This window comes from Camellia sinensis, chromosome 13 (assembly GCF_055761805.1).
Source record: "Camellia sinensis isolate YWXY chromosome 13, ASM5576180v1, whole genome shotgun sequence".
NCBI lineage: Eukaryota > Viridiplantae > Streptophyta > Magnoliopsida > Ericales > Theaceae > Camellia > Camellia sinensis.
In genome coordinates, this window is record NC_138973.1 from 83,399,425 (window position 1) to 83,421,269 (window position 21,845).

A 21,845-nucleotide genomic window follows, 5' to 3' on the forward strand; every position below is an offset into this window, starting at 1 on the left:
TGTTGTTTGTTTCTTAGCTGCTATTGTGGCTTCTGCCATCAATGCCCTGTCAAGTACCTCCACATAAGTAGGTAACTTTAGGACACCCACTCGGTCAAATATTTCTAGGTCCAGCCCTCCCTCAAACTTCCGTGCTTTCTTGTAATTAGTATCCACCATATGTGGAGCAAAACGTGCCAACTCGGTGAATTTAGCTTCATACTCTGCTACAGTCATTCTTCCCTGTTTAAGTTCTTGGAATTCCGATACTTTCCGATCCTTGAAACATTGGGGAAAGTACTTGTTGTAGAAGATAGCATTAAACTGTGCCCATGTCATATTCCCATTGCCATTTCGAATCAATAACCACCACCTGCGAGCTTCATCTTTCAAAGTGTAGGTGGCTAGGAGGACTTTCTGAGTTTCGGTACAAGGGAACACTTCATACAACTTCTCCTTTTCAAGTAGTCACGTCTCTGCTTTCAAAGGTTCAATTCCACCATAGAACGTTGGTGGTTTCATTTTCATAAATTTCTGTGTCAGATTGATGATGTCAGCATTATCTACCTCGGCTTGTGCCGATGGAGGCGGAGGGGCAAAGGTTGTTGTCTCTGTTGTTGTGTCCAGGCTTCAGTCAACGCTGTCAACATCTGTTCCATTTGGCCCATGCGGGCCTCCGAAGATTCACTTTCACCACTTCCCCTTGCATTGTCCATCTTACTATACAGACATCAAATGATAATAAACAAAGGCATAATCTTATTCGTTTCCTTCAATTTATTTGATTCAAATGTATATTCAGTTTTCAAATTCAGTTGCATTACCACACACTCACATATGCAGATGAAATGCCCTTAATGCTTACTAGGACATCCTAAGCTCATACGGACCTGTGTGTGCAGTAGATCACGTGCTCTAATACCACTCTGTCACGACCCAAACCCGCCCCTGTAGGTTTAGCACCGTAACCGGCCAGTAATCCGTGGATTACCAAAGGCCTCTGAACAGATTAACAAATATTAAGGGGCTGAGGAAACAATAATACAAAATAGACAAGGTCCAATGAGCTGTGATAACGTACATGGGACAAAACATTTCAAAACTTACTTATAGATATATAAACATGCCAGTCTAGATACACAATATTTACAGAAGTGAACTTCCCAAGATCTGACTTTACAAATAGTTACAGAGGCTAGCATGAAATACAAAAACAGCCATGGCATTAGACATCAATCGAAACCTGGCTGACAAAACAGTACAAAAGACCGTCAACTCTGGCCCTAGTCATGTGCCGGCTCACCTACATACATAATATAAACTGTGAGCGAAAGCCCAGTGAATAATAACAGCGTAAAGGGGTTATATGAATGATGTCCAGCACAAGTTAGAATCCATCATTTAAATCAGAGCATAATCAGACTTCAAAACAGAAACAAATTCATATACATTTTCATATTCAGATTTTGCATAAGATCATACGTGGTACACCCATTAGCTATCAGAACAGATTGGTCCAGAGACCCACATACATAGTTGGTACCAATGACCACAAAGGTCCATAACTTACGCGCAAGTAGCCATGGTATTGTTACCCCCAGGCAAGGGCCACGTGCAGATTAGCCGCGGTATTGTTACCCCTGGGCAAAGGCCACATGCAAATTGGCCGCGGTATTGTTACCCCCGGGCAAGGGCCACGTGAACTAAGGGTGCCACAAATACTTTTCAAAAAATTAGACATTCATTCATCATTAGTAAAATAGCATTTCAGAAAACAGATTATACCATACCAGTCAGAAAATACTTAGGTTAAACATAACTTTACAGAGTTATTACTCACAGTGGGCCTTGAGTCAGACAGACAGAGTAAACTTGGTCAAACGGTAAGTGGCATGTGACCTACACAACACATAACAGATGCACACTTGAAACACACGTTCTAATTGTACAAAACTTATTTCATTGGCTCTTAGTGTGTTTCTAATCTCTTACCCTCACTATAGAGTCTTAAACATGGCTTAGGAATGCTTAGGATGGAATGGGGATGCAAAGATGCGCTTTAAAACACTTTTCAAAATTTTGCTGAAATAGGGGTCCCGCTCGAGCGTGGCCTTCTACGCTCGAGCGGACATGCAGACAAAAGGAATCTGCTCGAACGTGGATTACTCCGCTTGAGCGGACTGTAAGCTACAGTAAAAGTACTGGATGCATGAAATTCACGCTCGATGGGCGCTCGATACCCGCTCGAGCGTGAGACACAAGTCCTCGCTCGAGCGTGCATTATCCCGCTCGAGCGGACTGTAAACACAAGTAAAGTACTGGATACACGAAATTCCCGTTCGAGCGTCATTTTACCCGCTCGAGCGTACTGCATGAACTCAGTATGTACGCTCGAGCGTGGAGTTTCCCACTCGAGCGTGAGTCCAAAATATGGAATTTCCAGATTTGAACCTCAAGCTCAAAACTCAACTACAATGCATCAAATTCGATCTTTTTGGGCTAATTTTCTGGAAAACTCTTGTGAACTCATAGTATGACATGTTTCAAAGATCAATTTGAGAAATCAAAGCCCAAAGGTAGTTCAATTAAACACAATTTTCAAATAAACTTCAAGAACATGAAGAACAATGCAAATTCAACACATGCATGGGTTCTTTGAAACTCCAAAGTTCTAAAACAAGATCAAATGCAAGATTTAACTTCAAAACATGGTGAGTTCATGGACTATAACAAAAATGTGGACATGCATGCAAGAATTTCTATGAAAACAACCACAAACTTCATGATATACACATGCATGCATTATTTAAGCTTCAATTCAACAATCTAAACCCAAACTTGACTTTAAACTCTAATCTTCCATGAACCATGAAAGAATTAAACTTAAATGTACAATTGAAAGGGAAATCTCCTACCTTAAGTCTTGAATTCCAAGTCTAGGAGCTCAAATATGTAAAGCCTCTTCAATTCTCCTAAGTTCCAAGCCAAAACTCTAGATGAATTCAATTCCTCCCTCACTCCCTCTCTCTCACGGTTTTGTCTTCAAAATGGCTGAGGAAATGTTGTATGATCAAGTGTAATAAGGGTTCAACATAGTCTTAGGTAGTGGCCCACTCAAAGGGCAATTTTGTAAATAATTGGACTAATGTAATTTAACGTTATTTAATATAATTTAATCGCTCCGAACCGAATTTTAATTAAACCTATCATAAAATTCTATAAATCCTAACTAGCACATAAATCAAGTCGATTTCTGATTCGGACGCCGATAAGGCTTTCAATTCGCAATTTAAAGTCAAAGACATGAACAGATCATTTTATCGCAAATAGATAGAAACACATAAATAATGCAATACACATGCAAATAAATCCCAAATCCTTCCTAAATTACTATTAAGCATAATTAATCATGAATTAGCATTAATCGGAGGCCGGGGTCATTACACTAGGGGTTAGGCATTACAACAAGACAATAACTGAGATCATAACAAATTAATAATGTAGTGGAGTAAAATAAAAGGGTACCCGAATATTTTTAAAAATATATACATTAATACTACAGCAAAAGTAACCCATGGTGACGAAAAGTAGTGATGAAAATAAATTTCGTCACTAAATAAGAATAATCTGTGACGAATTATAAAATTGTCACATATAATAAAAAAATAAAAATAATAGGTGAAGAAATTTATTTTCGTCAACAAATACTTCTTTTTAGGTGAGGAAAAAGTAAGTTTTGTCACTGAAGGTTTTCACTAATTTTGTTTTGGTGGCACCAAAATTTTGAGACTTTTGGTGAGAAAAAAATTTGCCACCAATTATAAAATTATTAGTGAGAAATATATTTTTGTTACAAATAATTTTTTATATATATTTTTTGAGAAACTTGATTTTAAATATTTTAAGACCATTTGGTGAGAAATATATATTTTTCACTAATAACTTTTAATATTTTGAGACTTTTTAGTGAGGAAATTATTTTTTCACTAATTTTGGAGGGAAAATTTTTACATTTTGGGCGGTAAAAAAAAAAATAGACTACTAAGTAATTAGCTCTCTAAGTTTTCCTCTCCCCGCCTTCTTTCTCTCCCTCAAAACAAAACACAAGTTAATCATCTTTCTAAGTAACCTATGGTGACGAAAGGTAGTGAAGAAAATAAATTTCGTCACTAACTAAGAATAATCTGTGATGAATTATAAAACTTTGTCACATATAATAAAAAAGTAAAAAATAGTAGGTGACGAAATTTATTTTCGTCAATAAATACTTCTTTTTAGGTGAGGAAAAATTAAATTTCGTCACCAAAGATTTTCCTTCTAATTTTTTTGGGTAGGGCCAAAATTTTGAGACTTTTGGTGAGAAAAAAATTTGTCACAAATTATAAAATTATTAGTGAGGAATATAATTTCGTCACCAATAATTTTAAATATTTTTTTTTTGAAAAATTTGATTTTAAATATTTTGAAACTATTTGTTGAATAATATATTTTTGTCGTCAATAATTTTAACATTTTAAAATTTTTGGTGAGAAAATTATTTTATCACTAATTTTGGAGGGAGAACTTTGTGATATTGGCGGTAATGGAAAAAAAATAATAAAAAAAAAACCCTATCCTTCAGCTTGTTCTCCTCCTTCAGTGCATACACTTAAACATTTAGCGACGACAAAACTATCATCGGCCAAAGTTTTGTTAGTGAAACATAATGGTTTGGTGATTTGCATTTTTATTACAACTTTCCAAGGGGTTTGGATTCTCTCAAGTTGGCCATCTAACTTAAAATAGGCTTGCTGGGTGCATTTTAGAGTTGACCTCGATGATTTGAACCATGTTTATTTTAAGACTTATCGAGTATAATTTCATGTAAAAAATTAAGATGATCGGACATTGATAGCTATATGTTTGAATCACATTTGTTTGAAGTGACCATGTTTAGTTTAATTTTTTAAAAGTTGTTTCAAATTTTTAAAAAAGAAATAAAATTAAAAAATAAAAATTTAATTATCAATTTTTCGTAATTTTACAAAGGATATAAGTAATTTTTAAACATTTAAAAATGAAATAAGAAAAAAAATTAGAAAACAAAACTCAAACCAAATATAGACCTTACTTTTTTACAATCCCTCCCAAATTCCCCTCTATTTTTTTGCTGGTAGGTAAAATCCCCTCATCGCTCTCCACAATTTTCACCCGTTCTTTCACGATTGGAAGTTCTCTCTCTCTCTCTCACGGTTTCCGCCGTTTGCCGTTGTTGTCATTGTGTTACAGCTCGCTACTTTATTATGCTTCGGTAGGTGGTCCTCTTTGCTCTGTATCTGTAACATGCCAGAGGGATACCCGTGCGCGTTAAATAGTTCGGACCCTCGATCTCTTTGATCTAGTCTCACGAGCGCAATGTGAAACGTAGACAAGAGTCTAGATTTGGCAACTTTTAGAAAAATCCGTTTTATTGCAAAACATTTTGTCAGAAATGGACTGCGTCATCAGAGCTTAGAGTCGCCATCTAATCTTTTTGGAAAATTGGGAAACCCATGACTCGTGCCAAGGCCACTGTTCGTCATAACCAAAGTTGTCTCGGTTCGGAACCTTAGGTATGAGAGGGGAAGGTCATTAATTGAGCACCCCCGCTCACCCAATCAAAAGATCGGCCTTTACTAAACCATGATATGAATTTTATTTACTTTATATGTTCATGTTCTGATTATTTAATAAATCCTAAATATTACGATGTGAAGCATACAAGTATAGACTATGTCATTTATTTTGGAGTAATTTGATTTCATGTATTTTGAAAGTGTTTTGAAGATGTACAACCCAAATAAATTGAGTTTACAAACATGAAAAATTAACATTATTCCAAATTAAACAACACAACCTCCATCCACTGGCATTCATACAGTTATATCAAATAAGCAAGTAGCCACATGATAGGATGCTTAAACATAATAAGAAAAACACACACAAACGGGATGCTAAAGCATAAAAACTTACATGTTTGACGTCCCGCGAATAAGCTACAAAACAAAGTTTGTAAATCATGCATGGTCTTATATACAAAATCCTAATGCAATTCACTCATGAGATACAACTAAAGATTCGGCTTCTAAAATATAACATGTGAATCATTTCAAGAACATGAGGTAGCGCACTTAATCACATAGGAATTGATTAAATCCACAAATGCAAAATTAGCCGAATGAAGATGCATGAAACATGGATGTAAAGCAAGGATATACTAAAAAAATAAAATAAAATAAACATGATGCATGTCCACAAATAAAGAAAGCAAGTAAAAGAACGGGATATAAAGAAGTGGGGATGGGAAATTATTACAACATTTTGAATAAATTATTACAGATCAAATGAGAGAGAGAGAGAGAGAGAGAGAGAGAGAGAGGAGGGAATATTTCAATAAAATAAAATAAAACCTCATGTTCCATAGAACCGTCGGCGAAAATTGGTCAACATTGGAAGATTACGCCATCTTATTCGAAAGAAACTAACCGACCGGCCAACTAGGCTGAGCAAAACTTGTCTTGTTACGAAGCCAAGAAAAGAAACAAACAAGAAATAAGTAGGTGGCTCAACTAACCACTACCGGTTAGCTTACAGCACAACTAATATGAAACAAGAGCAAGCAAATAAGTAAATAATAATAATAATAATAATAATAATAATAATAATAATAATAATAATAATAATAATAATAATAATTATGAGCTAAACAAACCACTTGGATTATAACAACACACTATGAAATATAAAGTATGAAAATAAATATGAGATAAACATACCACTTAGATTATAACAAAACACTATGAAATATAAAGTAAGAAAATAAATATGAGATAAACAAACTACTTGGATTATAACAAAACACTATGAAATAAGAAGTAAGAAAATAAATATGAGATAAACAAACCACTTGGATTATAACAAAACACTATGAAATAAAAAGTAAGAAAATAAATATGACATAAACAAACCACTTGGATTATAACAAAACACTATGAAAATAAATATGAGATAGAAAATACAAGAAAATGAAAGACTAGAAATTCACTTTCCAAAGAAAGATTGAACTTCTTGATTTCCAAACTTCCTCTTGATCACCCTCAAGTTTAGGAAGTGTGTTCTCAGTCCTCAATTCAAAACTAGAATTTAAGCTTGGAATGACGGTTTTGAACAAGGGTGTGATCACTCTTTTCTTGGCAAGAATACTCTCTCTTGTTTTTAAGACTTTCTTTTCTTTCAAATTCTAACACAATTTTAGCATTTTCTCCTTACACTTCTCTTCTTCAAAATTCCATCTCAAATTCAGGACTAAAGCTCTCATTATATAGCCAATGCAAGTAGGCAATGGTGGGAGACAAAGTCGAGGACCAAGTGGAAGACAAAGTGGAGGACAAAGTGGAAGACCAAGTGGAGCATTTTTGGGGAAGATAATGAAGTTAATGGGGGACAATGTCTAATGGAGGTGAATGATGAATGGTGATAGTGGTGTGTAATTATGAAAGTAGATGATGAGTTGGGATGGTAGGATGTGATTATGAAAGTAGATGGTGAATGGAGATAGTGTGTAATAACCCACATTCTTGTCTTAGTCATGTTCATGTGCATTCACATGATTTTGTCTTGTTAAGCTTGCATTTGTAGACTTTGACTTGTTTTGCCTAAGTAAAAGTTCCTGTCTTGTTTTGTGCTTATGTGTTTTGCCTAAGTGTTATATCCATGCTTTGTTCCTTGCTTGCTATCTCAAGCCTAGGTCATGTTAAGCCTAGGTCATGTCAAGCCTAGGTCATGTTAAGCCTAAGTTATCTTAAGCCTAGGTCAATCCTTTGAACCTCTTACACCTAGGACCATCTTGGAAACACCTTGGTTGACCTCCCCCGTCGCCTAGGCATATTGGCTGACATGTCATCATCTAGGCCGAGGTGTGCATCACCTAGGCCAAGATGTGTATCATCTAGGCGTCCTAGATCTTTGATCCTTGCACCTAGTGATCTTGTTCCTGGACTGGTATGACCTACCGAGGTGTGGCACGTCTAGGCCAAGTGTTATCCTTCCTAGCTGAGATTATTGAAACCTTTTTCCCGAAGCCTTGTCCTAATCCGAGATCATTACCTGCCAGAGTGCCCATGCCACCTTACTTGTTATACACACTTTGTCATACTCTTGTCTTGTCATTCTGGCACCTTTTTGAGGTTATCCAATCCGGCGTTGCCACGTGTCTCAGCAGAGGGTTAAGTCATGTGCTAGCTGAAAAACCCATATCATTTTGTCATATCCTAGCCTTGTAGAGAGAGAAGCTCTAGGAAGAAGAGGAAGAAGTTCTTAGAGAGAGAGAGCTAGATTTCTAAGCTTGATCCTTAGAGTTTGAACCGTTGGATTTGCATTTTGAGGTTAGATTCTTGATCTACTCTTGTCGTTCTTTATGTTGATCTGATCGCATTACATGATCTAGCATGATTCATAAGCCATGCATTGATTTAAAGTTTGGTTTTAGAAAGAGAAAATGATGTTCTTGTGTTCTTGAAGAAAAACCATGTTTTAATCCAAAAGTCTGTAACAAGTTCCATATTTTTGTGTTTGTTTTCATGAAATCTCCAAGTACGGGTACCCAGGTCCATGTTTTTGAACTCATCTCATGAAATCTCAAATTCTGGAATAAAAGTTATGGTTTTAGCATTCATATTCTTCATGTTCTTCATGTTTATGTTTTTCATGTTCTTCAAGAGGAAACCCAGATTTCCAGACTTCATTTGCCTAAGTGTGGTCACTGAGATCCACTCTTGCCTAGATCTCACACCTAGGCCAAGCATCGTATTTCACCTTGGCCTACCTTGCATGATTACTTGCACCATTAGTCTATCTTGCATGCACACCTAGGCCGACCATGGTACACCCTTGCCGACACCTTGTAACACCTCGGCAGGCAGCTGCACACCGAAGCCTAGGTAACCACACCTCAGCCAAGAGGTGTGAGACCTCGGCCAAGACCTCCTGAGTTCACCCAGCTAGGTCATTTTAGCCTAGATCATCTCTGTGCATCCATTCCAAGACCTGGTTGGTACCCAGCATGTTTTTCCTAGATGAAAAACAATGATTCATGTTTTGCTTTGTCTTGACTTGGTTTTGGAAAGAAATGCCGGGATCATTTTCATTCATGTAAAGCTTGTTTTAAGAATGTATTGCACAACCATCTTTGAGCATTTCTTCTTTTCTTCTTGAAATGCATTCAATAGACTTTGCTATATGATTGTAGGTCTTGGATTCTTACCTTAATCCCTACACCCGAAGATGTAAGTGAGTGGTAGTTTTAATAAAGCTATGTTATAATGTTTTGATAAAAGCTTTGCTTTACTTTGTTTTGGAAAAGTATTTGATCAAGCATGAATGATTATCCTCTAATTTTTGTATCAAGTATTATGTTTGTTTTGATGACATTCTTGGAAAGTCCTTAGTGCTAGAGGACTATAATGCAACTAGTACCCTTGTTTGAGATATCTCCCTTGCCACCGACGGTCTTGTACGGGTGGGTTTGTCTAATCGATTCCGGGTCGACTATTCCCTTGTTTTGCCACGGATGGTTTTCCGCGTGGATTGTCTAACCAATTCTGGGTCAGCCACCGACGGTCGTGAACGGGTGTGCTTGATTCGGGTCAGTTATTCCTTTGTTTTGTCAGGAATGTCATCCTTTGTAATATGTAGATGTTATTAAACATCCCAAGAAGCTTTGAAGGACTTTGATTGATGGACTTGATTCATCCCATGTTTTGTTACAAGCTATGATATGTATTGTCTAAATAAAGATCTTGGATATCATTTATTCAAACCTTTATTACTAATATCATTCACTGAGTATCCAAGCTCACCATTCCCTTTATATCTATGTAGGTGGCAAGCAAGAAGGCGGTGAAGCCTAAGATGTTATTTGCAAGATGTTTTGATTCATGTTTTGTATCATCTTGAAGATTATATTTCTTAGTTTGTAATTCATTTCTTTTGTATATTTCGGCTTGAGAAGCCTTTTGATCAAGATGTAATATGTACTCCATTTTATTTTGTATTCAAGTTGTAAAACCATGTTAAGATGTATGTTATTTCATTTGATCTATGCACAGCTCTTATGGACTACTTAGATTTAAATTTATTACTTCTGCACATGTAAGCCCCATATGTATACTCTGATTGTGTGTGAATCTTTGTAAGTTGGCCTTTGGTAATCTCGGATTACTGGCCATCACGACACTATTCTACTAGGGGCGGAATGGGGTCGTGACAAAATGATATCAAAGCACAAGTTCCTTATAATACGTTATTCGCACACACTTTGAGTCCTAAAGAGCATAGGATTTCCTTTAGAATGATGTTAGGACTGCATTACATTGCTTGCTACTTGACAAGATGTGCATCATTTCGGCATGATCATATTTACTTGCATATATGTCTCTTTGTTCATTTTGTTTTAAAGTCACATTTTGCATACTCCTAGCATCATGAGAAGGGGAAGACCTTCAATTAGCCAAGATCAATCTGAGGACAGGTTAGACAGATTAGAAAGGATGGTAGAGGGTTTGGCCCATGAGTTGAGGCAAGCAAGGCAACAGAACACTAGTACTACATCTACTTAGGCTGAGCAGACAGATGGCCGACATACAGTTCCACCTCCACCTCCTCCAGTACCACAAATGCCTCCGCAACCAGCTTTGTATGGGGATGGCACGCTGACCTTAGTCAAAGAATTCAAGAAGATGAATCCACCAAAATTCCATGGAGGTATAGAGCCAATGAAGGCAGAAGCATGGGTTCTTGAAATGGAGAAGTTGTTTGAGATCTTTCCTAGCACCGACGCTCAGAAGGTGTCATTGGCAGCATTCACACTGGACGGCGATGCTCATAGGTGGTGGATGATGATCCGAGAAGGTAATCCAGACTTGACTTGGGCCAGATTTTTGGAGTTATTCTATGACAAGCATTTCCCTCTTAGTATCCGAGATCGCAAGACCACAGAATTCCAGACTTTGACACAGGGTAACAAAACAGTGGCTGAATATGATCGTGCTTTCACCGAGTTGGCAAGGTATGCACCCCACATGGTCAATAACGAATACAGGAAAGCTAAGAAGTTTGAGAGTGGACTTCGGGGACCAATACAAGATCGGGTTAATATGCTCAACATGCTGACTTATGCCGGAGTGTTAGATAAAGCTATACTGGCAGAAGCTAACTTGAACAGAAGTCAGAGTTTGAGAGAGAATAAGAGAAAGAGGCAGACCTATGACAATCGCCAAGACCCGTGTGATGTCGAGAAAAAGGCAAATGTGGGCAATTCCAATAACACGAATCAGGAAGGTGGCACTAGGCCGACATGTACAAGTTACGGGAAGCAACATTTTGGGGTTTGTTATCGGGTATCTGGAGCATGTTTTGAATGCAGTGAGATGGGTCATCGTATTAAGGATTGTCCCAAGGAAAAGGCTAAAGATGATAAGAAGAGATGAGAATCTGACATCCGGAGTTGTTTTGGGGCAAGGTAACTTAAGTTTGGGGACCAAACTTCTCTAAGGAGGGTAGACTGTAATAACCCACATTCTTGTCTTAGTCATGTTCATGTGCATTCGTATGATTTTGTCTTGTTAAGCTTGTATTTGTAGACTTTGACTTGTTTTGCCTAACTAAAAGTTCCTGTCTTGTTTTGTGCTTATGTGTTTTGCCTAAGTGTTATATGCATGCTTTGTTCCTTGCTTGCTGTCTCAAGCCTAGATCATATTAAGCCTAGGTCATGTTAAGCCTAAGTCATCTCAAGCCTAGGTCATACCTTTGAACCTCTTACACCTAAGACCATCTTGGAACCACCTTGGTTGACCTCCCCCGTCACCTAGGCATATTGGCCGAGATGTCATCATCTAGGCTGAAGTGTGCATCACCTAGTCCGAGGTGTGTATTATCTAGGCCGAGATGTTATCATCTAAGCGTTCTAGATCTTTGATCCTTGCACCTAGTGATCTTGTTCCTGGACTTGTATGACCTAGACCGAGGTGTGGCACAACTAGGCCAAGTGTTATCCTTCCTAGCCGAGATTATTGAAACCTTTTGCCTGAAGCCTTGTCCTAATCTGAGATCATTACTTGCCAGAGTGCCCATGCCACCTTACTTGTTATACACACTTTGTCATACTCTTGTCTTGTCATTCTGGCACCTTTTTGAGGTTATCCAATCCGGCGTTGCCACGTGTCCCAGCAGAGGGTTAAGTTAGGTGCTAGCTAAGAAACTCATATCATTTTGTCATATCCTAGCCTTGTAGAGAGAGAAGCTCTAGGAAGAAGAGGAAGAAGTTCTTAGAGAGAGAGCTAGATTTCCAAGCTTGATCCTTAGAGTTTGAACTGATGGATTTGCATTTTGAGGTTAGATTCTTGATCTACTCTTGTCGTTCTTTATGTTGATGTAATCGCATTGCATGATCTAGCATGATTCATAAGCCATGCATTGATTTAAAGTTTGGTTTTAGAAAGAGAAAATGATGTTCTTGTGTTCTTGAAGAAAAACCATGTTTTGATCCGAAAGTTTGTAACAAGTTCCATATTTTTGTGTTTGTTTTCATGAAATCTCCAAGTACGGGTACCCAGGTCCATGTTTTTGAACTCATCTCATGAAATCTCAGATTTTGGAATAAAAGTTATGATTTTAGCATTCATGTTCTTCATGTTTATGTTCTTCATGTTCTTCAAGAGGAAACCCAGATTTCCAGACTTCATTTGCCTAAGTGTGGTCACTGAGACCCACTTTTGCCTAGATCTCACACCTAGGCCAAGCATTGTATCTCATCTTGGCCTACCTTGCATGATCACTTGCACCATTAGTCTATCTTGCATGCATACCTAGGCTAACCACTGCACACCTAGGCCGACCATGGTACACCCTTGCCGGCACCTTGTAACACCTTGGCAGACAGCTGCACACCGAAGCCTAGGTAACCACACCTCGGCCAAGACCTCCTGAGTTCACCCAGCTAGGTCATTTTAGCCTAGATCACCTCTGTGCATCCATTCCAAGACCTGGTTGGTACCCATCATGTTTTCTCTAGATGAAAAACAGTGATTTAACTCCCAGCATGTTTTTCTTTGTCTTGACTTGGTTTTGGAAAGAAATGCCAGGATCATTTTCATTATGTAAAGCTTGTTTTAAAAATGCATTGCACAACCATCTTTGAGCATTTCTTCTTATCTTCTTGAAATGCATTCAATAGACTTTGCTATCTGATTGTAAGTCTTGGATTCTTACCTTAATCCCTACACCCGAAGAGGTAAGTGGGTGGTATTTTTAATAAAGCTATGTTATAATGTTTTGATAAAAGCTTTGCTTTGCTTTGTTTTGAAAAAGTATTTGATCAAGCATGAATGATTATTCTCTAATTTTTGTATCAAGTATTACTTTCGTTTTGATGACATTCTTGGAAAGTCCTTAGTGCTAGGGAACTATAATGCAACTAGTACCCTTGTTTGAGATATCTCCCTTGCCACCGACGGTCTTGTACGGGTAGGTTTGTCTAATCGATTCCGGGTCGACTATTCCCTTGTTTTGCCACTGACTATTTTCCGCGTGGGTTGTCTAACCGATTCTGGGTCGGCCACCGACGGTCGTGAACGAGTGTGCTTGATTCGGGTCAGTTATTCCTTTGTTTTGTCAGGAATGTCATCCTTTGTAATATGTAGATGTTATTAAACATCCCAAGAAGCTTTGAAGGACTTTGATTGATGGACTTGATTCATCCCATGTTTTGTTACAAGCTATGATATGTATTGTTTTGATAAAGATCTCGGATATCATTCATTCAAACCTTTATTACTAATATCATTCACTGAGTATCCAAGCTCACCCTTCCCTTTATATCTATGTAGGTGGCAAGCAAGAAGGCAGTGAAGCCTAAGATGTTATTTGCAAGATGTTTTGTATCATCTTGAAGATTATGTTTCTTAGTTTGTAATTCATTTCTTTTGTATATTTCAGCTTGAGAAGCCTTTTAATCAAGATATAATATGTACTCTATTTTATTTTGTATTCAAGTTGTGAAACCATGTTAAGATGTATGTCATTTCATTTGATCTATACACAGCTCTTATGGACTACTTAGATTTAAATTTATTACTTCCGCACATGTAAGCCCCATATGTATACTCTGATTGTGTGTGAATCTTTGTAAGTTGGCCTTTGGTAATTTTGGATTAATGGCCATCACGGCATCATTCTACTAGGGGCGGAATGGGGTCGTGACATAGTGGGATGTGATTATAAAAGCAGATGGTGAGTAGGGATGGTAGGGTGTAATTACGAAAGTGGTTAGTGAGTGGGGATGGTGGGGTGTGATTAGGAAAGTAGATGGTGAGTGGGGATGGTGGGATGTGATTATGAAAGTGGATGGTGAGTATAGATGGTGGGGTGTAATTATGAAAGTAGATGGCGAGTGGGGATGGTGATGTGTGATTATGAAAGTAAATGGTGAGTAGAGATGGTGGGGTGTGATTATGAAACTAGATGGTGAGTGGGGATGTTGGGGGATGAGTAGGTGCACTTGACTGGATCAAAAAATGGCTCAATGGGGTGTCTCAACCAAACCAAAACCAAGAAAAACGAGGTTGCTGCTGTTTTGGGCCTAGTCAACAAAATCTGCTATTAAGCCCAACTTCAAATGGATATATCTCTCTTATCCGGACATGGTTTTAGGTGATTATTGGGACTAAATTGAAGCCCCAAAAGTCCACTTTCCAATGGTGGTGGCCTCACATTCAAATTTCAAGTGTACAAAGAGATATGCCTAATTTAGTGAAAGCTATTCATTTCTCTGGGGCCATGTCAACAAAATCTGCTCTTAAGCCCAATTTCAAATGGGCATATCGCCCTTATCTAGACTTGGTTTTAGGTGGTTCTTGGGTCTAAATTGAAACCCCAAAAGTCTACTTTCCAATGGTGGTGGTCTCATATTTAAATTCCAAGTGTACAAAGAGATATGCCTAATTTAGTAAAGGTTGTTCAGTTCTCTCGGGCCAGGTCAACAAAATCTGCTCTTAAGCCTAACTTCAAATGGCATGTCTCCCTTATCCAGACTTGATTTTAGGTGGTTCTTGAGTCTAAATTGAAGCCTCAGAAGTTTACTTTCCAATGGTTGTGGCCTCACATTTAAATTCTAAGTATACAAAGAGATATGCCTAATTTAGTGAAGTCTGTTCACTTCCCTCGAGCCAGGACAACAAAATCTGCTCTTAAGCCCAACTTCAAATGGGCATATCTCCTTTATCCGGACTTGATTTTAGGTGGTTCTTGGGTATAAATTGAAGCCTCAGAAGTCTACTTTCCAATGATTGTGGCCTCACATTTAAAATTCAAGTGTACAAAGAGACATGTCTAATTTAGTGAAGGCTGTTCATTTCCTTCTTAACAATTTGATGCTCATCCTTTCCCTAAACTAGTTTTCTTCTATCCCCTCTTGTTTCCTTCAAATCCAAACCTATCCAAACCTATAAAGAAGATGTTTTAAATATTTTTTTAAAGAGTTCACCTCCCTTCCATTTATTTCTATTTTGTCCTTACTCGGTTTACTGAAAAGTGCAATATTTTTATTGAAATGGGAGCCTCGGAACATCGTAGAAACATTGAGAAAAATATTTTGAAAAGAGGGTTTTAAGGTCTAAAATAGTTTGGCCAAAAATGTATGAAGGTTGGGATTAAAGCTGAAATTCCATTTTTCTTGTTGAGGACTTTGTGAGAAATACATTCTAATTGTCATCATCGGGTAATCAAAAGAAAGTGCCCAAGTCTTAGGGCGTCAAATTGGGGTGTCTACAGTATCCCACCCAAGGAATTTTGGGTTGGTTTTATTTATATTAATACATTGTTCCTCCACTCAGTTTTGGGTTGGAATTCTAGCATTGACCCAGGTTTGTCTAGTTCTAGATTTGATAAGAATTTGTATGGAACTGAGTTGGTGCAATCTTATCCTTAAGCAAGAGATCACCCATGAAGATGGATTAATGGCTCTCTGTTTAGGAAATACATTAACTTGTTATATATCATACAAAAATTAAAAAGAATGTAGTAAATTGAAAAGGATATACGATGACAATGATTTCTACGGTTTTAAATGCCCAAAATTGCTATTCTATATTTGAAGAATATAGGGTCATGGGTGCGAGAAATTGATTTAAAAAAAAAGGCTACAAAATATTTTTAGCTATTATATTAGTCCATAACAAAATCCACCTAAATTTAAAAGGACTCAACAAAATTCAATAAAGATTCAAAACTAATAAATGGCTGATGTGGTGAATTATTTAAACTAATAGATGATTGTCTTTACCTCAAAAACTCAAAAAGCCTATTTATTTGATGAGTTATTTGAAATTAATGGATGGTTGTTTGCCAAAGTTATGAATTGTATATAGACTATGATTAATTATACCAATTACAATTATTTCTAAAGGGAAAAAAAAATCAAATTTAAAATTAAATAAATCTTATCTATGTCAGTTCTAAATATGTTATTATTTTATTAAAAAAATTGAATTTAATATTTTAAATAAATCTTACCCTTGTTGTATTATTTTATTCAACGGCTAGTTAGTTCTAAATATTTTGTTCAACCTTTGATTTATTTATTTTTTATATGATTTTGTGTGGATTATGAATCTCCTAAATTTTCCCAGTTTTATTTGATTTGAATGTGTTATGGTAGGAAAAGGATACAAGGTTTGCATGTTTAATTTGCAAGTTTAAGTTCAAAATTTACCATATATTTTTATTTAATTTTATCCTTTATAAATTTATATATTGTATAATAAATTTTATTTTTTTTTGAATTTCCTGAATAAAATTAATTTATACAGTGATGTAGTGGCTTTTATTTACCCCATCAGTACATTAGGGTACGTAGCATTGTTCCTTACTCTATATGAAGTCTTCTTATGCCATCTTATAACTTACCATATTTGATTTCTAATGCCCAGCGGCATTTTGAGGTTTGCCTTTCATTAGCCGATTGGTAAATGTATGCTTTAGAATCTTCTCTCTTTTCGCATATGTTATTGTGCTTTATGTACACAATTTTTCTTGTAGTTACTTGGCTTAAAACTATCATGTTTATTTTCTTGGACTTCTCATCTTATTTTTTAAATTAGCTGCAATGTCCACCATATATTTGAATCCCTCCACAAGGAAGGTTGTTTGCATACATACCCAACAATTTCTATGTGGTTATTCATATTCTATAATGCTTGTGAAAGTGAAAAAAATGAATAGATCTAGCAAGCATTCCGGGGTTAGTTCCAAGCAACAGTGTTGGGGAGGATGCATCGGGTGTAAAGGAGGATGAAACTTCTCTCGGTTGAAATAGAGGTAAATTTGACACCTCATTAAACTGATTTATTTTATTTAACTTGAATAACATGTGTCAACAACCTAAGATTATATAAACTTACAATATGCAATACATTTCTATAACAATGTAAAACATAACACTTTAGGTTTAAAAATAGAACACAAATCTAGACTACGAAAAGATTCACACCACTTAAACACAGCCCCCAAAGTAGCCCTTACTCACACTACCTAAACACAACCCCCCAAAGCAAGCCCCATCAATTGCTAGAACCCTTTAAAATCTGTCAGTTATGTCTTTAGCATTATATGTGCTTATTGGTAGTTTAAATTGTAGATGGTGGTCAAATTTTCATGTTTGCAAATCTTATATCTCTGACTTCCCTTTTTGTCCTTTTGTTTTCCACTATTACAACTTTATTATTTGGAATCAATATATCATCCACTTTGTGAAGAAAATAACCAAATAAAATAAAATAAAAGTAGTTTTAGTACTACTTCAAGGGTAATGACATTGAGATTATGCTAACATCAAGTTCAATATTAATCTTGATTTTTGCTAATAAAATCTCTTAATCGCTTATGTATATGGTCAATTAAAATAAGAAAAAAATTTAAGAGAAGTAAGAAATCAAGAAACTAAAAGGAAATTAATAGAATGCAAGTTAGAACTATGTATCAAGACACAACACATATGTAGCCACTTCTAACAAATGGTCCAACACATGGCACTCTAACCTTATTCTTGTGCAGTCCATAGTAGCCTTTAGTATAGACCCAACCTAGCTGGGAATAAACAAAACTAGATGCTTGATGTTACCAGCAACAGTACCAAAAATATCCAAGTAGCATTAAACACTTTGTGGCATGATTGCTACTGCATTGGGGCTGGTTTGATTGTTGTGTTTGGGTGCTAATTTATGGTGCTTATATGGCAGGTTTGATGTTGTTGGTTTAGGTCTTAAGTATTGTTTGTTGCTTTTAGCTCGACTTTGAAACAGGGGAAGCAAGGTTTTGTTAGTGTTTGTTGTTTTGATTGTCTTTTGTTGTTGTTGGCTTCTTGCCAACCAAAAGTAAGCATATAAGTAAGAACAAAATATTTTTTTTAGTATTTATGCTTGAAAATAAACATTTAGAGGGTAAAATCGTGAAATAGTCACGGAAAATGCCCAAGAATCAGTACGAACAACTTAGTGAGGATCAAACTAACTTGTAGAAACTCATGGAACAATCATAGGATTCCCTATTTTAAAATTAAGCTCAAATCTGCATTTTTTAAACACTTTTTTTGGGTGGGTACATTTTTTGAACACTTAAGGTTGAAAATTGGCATCCAGAGGGAAAATTTTGAATTAGCCATAGAAATACCCAATGATTAGTTCAAACACCTTAGTAAGGACCAAAGTGACTTACACAAACTCACCGAACAAGCACTAGACTCCCGATTTAAAAAGTAAGCTCAAACTTACATTTTTTGAACTCTTTAGCTTTAAAATAGGGAAAATAGTGTAATAATCATGAAAAATGCCTAGGAATTGGTTTGAACACCTTATTAAGGACAAAAGTGACTTGTAGAAACTCACAGTATAAGCACGAGACTTTTGGTTTGGAAACTCACAGTACGAATGGAATATATGCTAGTTCAAGGGATGACAACTTAGGGGGTGTACATTGGTTTCATTCCTTCCTATGTTTATTTGTAGTTGTTTTATTATGTTTTTGGTTAGTTGCTCACCACCTGAGTATGATGCTTTCATAATAGTGGACCACCTTTGATTCCAATTTTCAAGTTTCATTAAACAATTCTATATAACAATAAAAATCATCATGTTGCTTGATTGTTTTCAACATTGGCAAGTTCATATGTGTTAGGTTTTTATTCTTGGCAATCCTAGTTGACAAAACTCCTTTCAGTTGTACTTGCTTTCGCATTTTTTATTTCAATGAGGATATGAGTTTTTAGATGCGAATCCAACCCGAATTATGCCTTGCAGAGAAGTTTGTGATGTTAATACTTTCAAGATTGCCACTTCGCTGATTATGACGGGGATCAAGATGCCCGGTCAGCTCGCGGGGGTCGAGGGGGCAGCGCCCCTTGGCGGGTCCGGGGCAGCGGCCAGGCGGGGTCGAGGGGCAGCGCCCCCGAAGAAAAATGCAAAATTGCATTCGAAGTTGCCTATCCACCCTTGCTCGCTCGAGCGAAGGCTGCGTCCGTATAAAAACCTGAAAGAGATGATTTCACGCTCGAGCACGGGTTGTTTGGCTCGAGCGAAGCCACTTATGGAAAACACGCGTTTTTGGTTCCTCGCTCGAGCAAGAGAGTCTTTGCTCGAGCGAGCTTTGCAGTCCCAGATTTCTATAAGTATTTGTTTTAGTCCAAAACTAGGATTACGCCTCCAGATCTTCTTCTATTGGGTTCTAGGGTTTATATCTGGGGCTATTTTGCTAGTTTTCTTTGATGTTTCATTGAGTATTCAACTCATTGTTAAAGAAGCATACATCAAAGGTTTGTTTGTTTATTCTACACAAAAGAGAGTTGTTCTTCAGTAGATTCTGGGGAATTCGAGCTTGAAGCTTTGGTGGATTCTAGAGTGGCTCATCGTCAAGACAATTCCGAGGTGAAGACGGGGTTGGAAGAGGCACATAGGGGTTGGTTCAATTCGGGCGTGGATTCACTAGGTAATTGAGAATATACATGTGTAATTCCTTTATATCTTCTTAGTGGATTGTTTTGTGGCTGTTGCCCGTGGTTTTTTTTTTTATCACAATTGGAGGTGCTCCAATTGTGGTTTTTTCACGTTAAAATCGTTGTTTTGATTTGTCTTGATTGTTTAAATGGGATTGTTATATACTGCTTAAAATTGATACAAAATCACAAATCAATATCTAGGGGATTTCTAGATTTTTCAATATGTGTTTATTTCACATGATTCACTTGCCCCTAGTTAGATCAACTGTTTTTTGTGATTTAGGACAGATGAAAGTCCAATATTAAAAAAAGAATGCATTTTTGCTAAATTGATTTATAAAATAAAATTATTTATATATTAGTTTAGATGTAATTGATAATATATTAATGTTTTTCTTTTTTGTTTTCTTTGCAAATTGGGTTTTGATGACATTTGGAAGCATACTTACAAATCAAGATCAACTGTTGATATTTTTTATGGATTGATACTTAGTTCTACTTGTAAATCAAGATCAAGTGTTATTTTTTTTGTCGACTAATACTTAGTTCATTTTGAGATTAGTTGTGATGGTGTTTTTGTTATACTTAATGAATTATTATTAAATTTGTTTGATGGATATATTTTGATTTATAATATAAATTGGTTACTGAATTGTTTTGTGGAGTGATGTATAATAGCTAATGATTTCTTAGTATATTTGAAGGCTATTGAGATATGAGTAGAGATATTTATGAAATAATAATTTAAATTGAATTATAAAATAGGGAACAATAAGTTTTGTGATGAAATTTATCGCAACTTATATATGAAAAGTTTTGTTGATTTTGTTGTTTGGTGACTAAAAATTTTGTCACGTATACATCTTTTTGCCATGAAATATATTTCGTCACCCATGTCTAACTTTTGGAGATGAAAAATTTCGTCAACTTTACGTCTTACTGTGACAAAATTATTTCCTCACCAATGATCAACATATGTGACAAATTTATTCGTCAACTAAAGTTTTATATACGGTACTGAGTAATTGTTTGGTGACAAAAATGATGATTTTTGGCGATAAAATGTTGTCTTATTGGTGATAAAAAATTTCGTCACTAAAGTAATGTTATTGGTGACGAAATTATTTTTTGTCACAGTCATTTTTAGTGACAGATTCAATGACGAAACTGGTGAGGAAAATATTTCCTCATAAATATATATAATGACGAAATTAGTTCTTCGGAGACAAAAAAAAAAAAATGTCATTCAAGACCCAATTTGTTGTAGTTAGAGCTTTTATTTATTTACATAGTTAGGGCTAGACTAAGTTCACAAATTGTCATGTGCCTACTCCACGCCTTGGTCCTGCAACTTCCAACTTATGAACAAGGGGTTAAAACCCCTCCCTAAGCCTTATCACATTAAAGTATTTAACAGCTATAATCATATGGCAGAGTGAGAAATATTATACTGAGAGTATAAGGGTATAAAAGTCACAATGGATAATATTTAGGCTAAATAGCGAATAATTTGGTATAAATCATTTTAAATAACAAAAGCATAATACAAAAATCATATAAGTAAAATAATCATAACCACGGTACAAAACAAAATAGAGGGTCAATGGATATTTGAGTCCCCCAGACATGGGACCTTTAGAGGGCCAGATATTTAAGTCCCCAAGCATGGAACTTTTAGAGGGTCGCAAAGGTGACAACAGAACAGAACAAAACAGAGGATTAGTGGATCTATAACAAACAGAGGGTCATATAAAGTGACTAATTAGAAAGCCAATGGTTATTTTAAGTCCCCAAGGCATAGGACAGT

At 36.3% G+C, this 21,845-nt stretch overlaps 1 protein-coding gene across 1 annotated transcript; it reads left to right on the plus strand.

Moving 5' to 3' along the window:
* Window positions 1–10,478: 10,478 nt before the first annotated feature.
* Window positions 10,479–11,483, plus strand: LOC145805524 (uncharacterized). The gene is made up of 2 exons (XM_082900679.1): window positions 10,479–10,525; window positions 10,970–11,483. The coding sequence occupies exons 1-2, from the start codon at window positions 10,479–10,481 to the stop codon at window positions 11,481–11,483; spliced, it is 561 nt and encodes a 186-aa protein (XP_082756805.1).
* Window positions 11,484–21,845: the final 10,362 nt, after the last annotated feature.